This window comes from Ceratotherium simum, chromosome 20, assembly GCF_057802395.1.
Source record: "Ceratotherium simum simum isolate JZ-2026a chromosome 20, ASM5780239v1, whole genome shotgun sequence".
Classification (NCBI taxonomy): Eukaryota; Metazoa; Chordata; class Mammalia; order Perissodactyla; family Rhinocerotidae; genus Ceratotherium; species Ceratotherium simum.
The window spans coordinates 45,286,702-45,292,701 of NC_141919.1; the positions used below are offsets into that span (position 1 = coordinate 45,286,702).

The 6,000-nt window shown below is 34.8% G+C and overlaps 1 protein-coding gene across 1 annotated transcript in view; it reads left to right on the plus strand.

The window, feature by feature from the left end:
* Nucleotides 1-1,955, plus strand: part of IFT74 (intraflagellar transport 74) — a 70,428-nt gene extending 68,473 nt beyond the window's left edge. The window contains exons 19-20 of the mRNA XM_014786007.2: nucleotides 264-324; nucleotides 1,649-1,955. Coding sequence (XP_014641493.1) covers nucleotides 264-324; nucleotides 1,649-1,767 — 180 coding nt within the window. The 3' untranslated portion in view covers nucleotides 1,768-1,955. The remainder of the gene's footprint in view (nucleotides 1-263; nucleotides 325-1,648) is intronic.
* The last annotated feature ends 4,045 nt before the right edge of the window (nucleotides 1,956-6,000 follow it).

Consider the following 6,000-nt stretch of genomic DNA (forward strand, 5'->3'; position numbering starts at 1 on the left):
ATAATAAATATTTTAAATATTTTTTGATTAAAATAAACATATAGAGTAAAACCTGTTGTCGAATTCAACATTGTATTTATTAGTGTATTTATTATTGTTTAATCTTTTCTAAATTTCTTTTTTTTCTACTGTGGCTTTATCTCAATAAAATGCAAGGAGTTCATAAGATTTAAAATTGAGTGTTTTTTTTTTCTTATCCCTTTAAAAGGGTGTATGATTGTTTTGAATATGGGCACTGGTTAACATTTTTCTTTTGTTTTTAGCTTACAAATTTGGAGAGGAAGTGGCAGCACCATGAGCAAAATAATTTTGTGATGAAAGAATGTATCCTTTAAAAAGCTGCAAATGAACTTGACTGAGTCATTTTTTTTCTAGGAATTTCTTTAAAGACTGAAATGAAATTCAATTTAACACACACTTACCAAATACCTAATATGTACAAAACACTGAGCTAACCAATGTGGAGAATAATTGAGTAAGACTTAGTTTCCACTCTACAATAGTTAGGGTGAATGTGGGGGTGTGTATACCAAAGTAACTAATAGAATGCAGACTGTATAAAGTCATAATGAGGCATAGTGACTAAGTGTACAGGTTTTGGAGTTGGGAGATCTAATTGTAAATGTTGAGTCTGCTACTTATAGTTTATGGACTTTGGACAATTTACTTAATTTGTTAAAGCCTCAATTTTATCATCTCAAATACAGTTAATATTTCCTTCTTATAGAGTTGTTGGGAAAATTATATATAACCATATATATGTATATGTATCTATAGTTGTTTATTGTTGTTTATAATGCTGTACCTTGGATATCTGGGCAGCAAAGGGAGGTAAACCAAATAGTGTTATGAGAAATTTGAGCTTTAAGCTCATCTGTGTTCCAGCCAATTCAACTTCATCTTATTCCTACCAAGATGGTACTTATATTCCATCTTGTTGTTTATCTTTTTGTGTGATCATAGGAGGAAGCAGCTGGTGAGGACATGTATTGTGGAGTTGTAAGAAACATTTTCCCAAAAGTTGTTTCCTATTCCCTTTTTTGACCCATTCAAGGACATCTCTGCTTGGAGAACTAGATCTTGACTCATTGGTAGCATAGATTCTCCTATAGGACACTGCTGAACTTCAGCTCAGGGCAGCACGGACCGCAGTATACCTCCACACGAGATGCATTTAGGGACTTTATCCCCAGTGGTAGTGCAACTTAGTTTAAAAGCAAAAGACTCGCGTTCGCAATATGCTGAAGTCCAGCACTCTAGTTTTGTGCAACACGAAGTAGGTGATCTTGAAAGACAATGAAGTCTAGAGACTTGCCTGAAATTGTGTGTAGTACTGTAGAGAACATGGTTCTTCTGAATATTCAGTTGTTCTAAGACCAGAATTATATTGAGAGGTATAATATATTAACTATAAAAAAGCTTTTATACTGTAGGTGAACTTTTTTGAAACAAGTTTTGCTTGGACTTTTAGGTTTCAATTGATGCTTAATCTGTTAAAATAATACATTTAAAAAAATATTCTAATTGTGCTTTTTCTCTGCCATCTTCAGTTTTCAATAAGAAAAATACCAATATGATTTGGTTTCTTTCTCAGCCACAATCAGATTAATATTTTTCTTGAGTGTTCCTCCTTAACTCATGTAAATAGTCATAGCAACCAAGAGTCAAGAGAGTGATTACCAGCCAATTATGAAGAATGTGACCAAGCAGATTGCAGAGTACAATAAAACCATCGTGGAGGCTCTGCACAGCATGAGCAGAAGCTGAGTCTGAACCAACTGCAAGTCTCGATAGAAGTATCCTCTGGCTGCTAAACTTTGTAAAAACTGAAAAAAATAGCTTACCCTTGAAGAGTTTTACTTAAAGTTTTTGAATGCTTTAATTTTTGTGGCCTCTTTGAAGAGTGATATTTTAAATAATATACTTCAATAAATAGTTTGCATATAAAAAAAGCATCATTGCCTTTTATGATATTTTTATTTGTTTTGTGTGGGTGATAAAAATGTCTCAGAGAACCAAGAGATAACCAAACTAAAAGTGGCCGTTGAGCTTCATTGAGTTGGTATAATCCATCTGTGGCAGCAAATGAGCTCATCTTTGCATGTGTCAACCCTAGAAGGGATGCATGGAATGTGATTTTGATTTAGCGCTTATATCAACCTTGTCAATTTTTGCTCCTAGAAAAAGATAGCAAGAATACAAGGGAGATGTTTAGCTTTGAGCTTTACTTCTCAAATAGGGTACATTTGATGTGTTTTAAAGTATATAAAGTCACAGGTGAATTATAACACATATTCTTCATGTATCAGTTATCCCTAAAGATTTGGAATTAAAAACTTTTAACTGTTGCATTTTTAAAATATTTTCTGACATGTATATTCTAGGGAAAACATGAAGTTTAAAAGAATTGCTTCACTTATGGTGGGCTCTTTTGGACTATGGCTGCTGCTGTTCATTTCCACCCTGGAATATGCATTCACTCTTTTATACTGTAGGAGGACTTAAGTAGATTAATTCGTAAGCATTGCCAGAACGTTTGAAAGGAAAACTAGAAGAGGTAGAATTGTGTAGTATGAATGTGGGATTCTTTATGGATTCGTTATGGTAACTAAAGATGTATCCTCTCTTGTGGGCAGGAAAGAGTCACCTTGGCCAGCATAGAATATTCCTTTTTGCTCCGATCTCATGTTCATCAAGTTACTCTGCTTCTCAGTTTTCCTGAAACACAAGCATATTGGTTTCTCTAAAAAAAAAAAAAAGACTTTATTGAGATATAATTTATATACTATAAAATTACCCATGCATGTTGCTTTCTTGAAGTAAATATTTATCACTGTAAGTTATTCAACTTTAGTCTGAGTTTAGGTAGAGGGGTGAGCATTGTTGAGTTTGGGTAACTCTAGATTACTTAATATGGCGGAAGATCCTGGACAGTGATACAGTCATTAAGGTGGCATTCCTAAAATGTGTTCCTCAGATCCTGAGTTCCTCAGGTTATTAATAGGTGTTATACCACCGAAGGATTCATGGTCCAGGAAGTTTGGGAAACATTCTTTGAAACAAAGGTGAATTTTTTTTTTTTCTGACTACTCAGAGCCGTTAATATGGTAATGTGCAATAAGTTCAAGAAGGGTATATACTATTAATAATAAGGGTTTTTTTCATGAGTGGTGGGATTGTGGTGTTTTAATCTTCCTTGAACTTTGTAGTACTTTCAAAATTACCTATGAGGTACATATAATACTTAGAAATGCAGTATAAATTCAAATAAAGTCCTGTATACAGTTAGTGCTTTAACTTGTGGAAAGGAGATATGATGGTAAGACAACTCTGCAGTCACTGACCTGGAACTGAACCAGTCTTCACCCAGAAAGAAAGTAGGAGGAAGATTGGCCTCTCCGTGAAATATATGTGTTTGCATTATAATAACAGGAAGTTTGCCAGAAAAAAAATTGAAAATTTCTTGAAAAAAAGCAAGATTTCCAACTTCCATTCTAAATTACTCATATATGATATTTGGGGAAAATAATTGGGCAGGATTTCTTTCAACTAAAATGTGTTATCTGAGGGAAATTCTCACTAATGTCTCTTCCTTCCTGTCAGAGCTTTTCAACAAATCCAACAAGAATATTCGCTCTGCTGGGATAGAACTGGAGGCTACTATCTGCATGAACCGGCTCTTCCTCAGTCAGTCACATTGCTCAGTGAGTTCCATTCCTGTTAAAATAACACCTTGTAAGTCATATGGAAAGAAGCCGCAGACTGAACAAACATGCTGGGTGGTGTTACTAACGAAAATCAACATGGGAAAGTTCGCAAGTCTTTGTTTTTCCCATGCTTATCCTTTATCAATAAATAAACATGAGTTCTTGATACTCTTTTTCACTGACTGGGGAGCCCCTGATTTGGACCATATTCTGGGCTCATGTTAAAGGGTGAAATTCAGTGCAGGGTTAGAGGATTAGAGCTTGGAGTCATGTCATTCACACTAAGATGAAAGAGCAGTTAGTAAGAGCTGCAGGGGTTCTTGCCCTCCCCCTGCCCAATTTCTCTGTAGCTCTTTCCTTTTGCTCTATGATTCCAACATAAATAACCTTAGTAAATCAGAATGTTTAGATTTAAAGTAAGAAGAAATCAAGATGGGCCACTAGAGAATTGTAGTAATCTATTTTAAAATTGATGTTGTATCTTTCATTTCAAGTACCTTTTTAAATAAAAGTAGGTTATGTCTTTGACTTGCAGATTCACAGTTTGAGAACTGAGATTGAACATCTTTAAAAAGATCGTTTTGAATTCAAAGGTAGAAAATTTAAGACAGATACACAAAATGAAGAAAATAAGTTACCTGTGATCTCAACAGTCTCTCTAGATGTGCATCTATGTATCTGTCACACATATCTGTTTTATTTATATGTTTATGTATTTTTAATAAAATTAAGATCATATTGTTCTTAAACTTACTTTTGCTATTTATAATTTTGCAAACATCTGTCCATGTTATTATATATTCTTGTAAAACAACACGTTAAATTGCTGCATATTATTTTATTATAGGAATACTGTCTAAAAACAAACCCCATATTATTGAATGAGGTTTGTAGTGTAGTGGTTAAGTGTAAGCTCTGGGTTAGGTAACTGTAAGCCTGGATTGCAGCTCCACTAAGTTACCTACTCTCTCTGAATTTCAGTTTCTTCATCTGTAAAGTGAAATAATAGCGCTTAACTCATAGGATTAGGTCAAGGAGTATGCAGAACCCAAGGCTTTTGACATGATTGCTGTCAGGAAGGTGGCAGGATTAGCAGCATGCAGGAGTGCTCGTTTCCCTGCCCACTCACCACCACTGGCATGATCCAGGTCAGCAATGCGCTGCCTCATTTGTTTTAGTGCTTTTAAATAAACCAAACTGCCTCCATTACTACAATTAGAAACTTTATTGTGTTTTACTTAAGAATATGCAGAATGTGTTTTCATACTAAAAAATGAAACAAAATCTGATTTTTTAAGATTCCATTTTAAAAATATTCATGATAACTTTGTAATAACAAAAGCTTAATGCTTACTGCTCATTTTTAGAAGATATTAGATTATAATTTGCTGCCTCAATTTCTTCTCTCATCATATATTGTAATGAACTGCTGTTCTGAAAATCTGACTGTATAACCTTAAGGGGAATAGGAATAACCTGTGTAGAAATAACCTACTCGGTAACCAAGGCTGTTCTGCTTGGTCATTCTCTCTGTCCTCCTCCAAGTCAGAGTGATTACACATAAGGAGAAGCTGTGTCATAGGAGGGAAAATAACACCCATCAGAGAGTCCAGTACACAAGAGAGTTTGGAGGAAGCATGAGTCAGAAGAATTCAAGTGGTCTGCTACCTAAAAGAGGCTTAGACAACACTGGATAAACCTTTCACAAGAGAAATATAAAAACTAAAATGAGATTTTCAAAATTAACTTCTGTTTTATTTCAAAATGTTTTTGTAAAACAATATTCTTACCATGATAACAATGTGGTAGTACCATGGAAGAAAGGCAAACTTAATAGTTAAAATTATATTTGGCATAGGGTCAAGAAAGAAGTGCTGCTAACCAAACTGAAGTATTATCTCATTTTCTGTGTTATCTTTTTCAACAGATAAACTCACCCTATTAGAGGAAGTCCAGACTGACATGAAGGTGAAAATATTTGATACAGTCCATAAGCTCAACCTGAATTTTATCAAAGGAAACTATGGTTCATTTTTAAAAGCCTCGCTCGGTCTTTAATTAGCTTCTTGTTCAAATGAACTTTTCCTTAGTTTACTGGAGTGGGGGAAGGCCGTCTTAGAAGTTGACCAGCTGCACCCCACCCCCCCTTCCAAGGACAAAGCCAGGGACCTTGTGTCTCAGGATTAGGGGAAATGGTTAAGAAGGAGAGGAAAAGAAAATTGCTTTTCCAGCTTCTCTAACTTCCCATGTAGCCTACAGAGAAAAGCAAGCATCCCTTGGGAGGAAATAACAA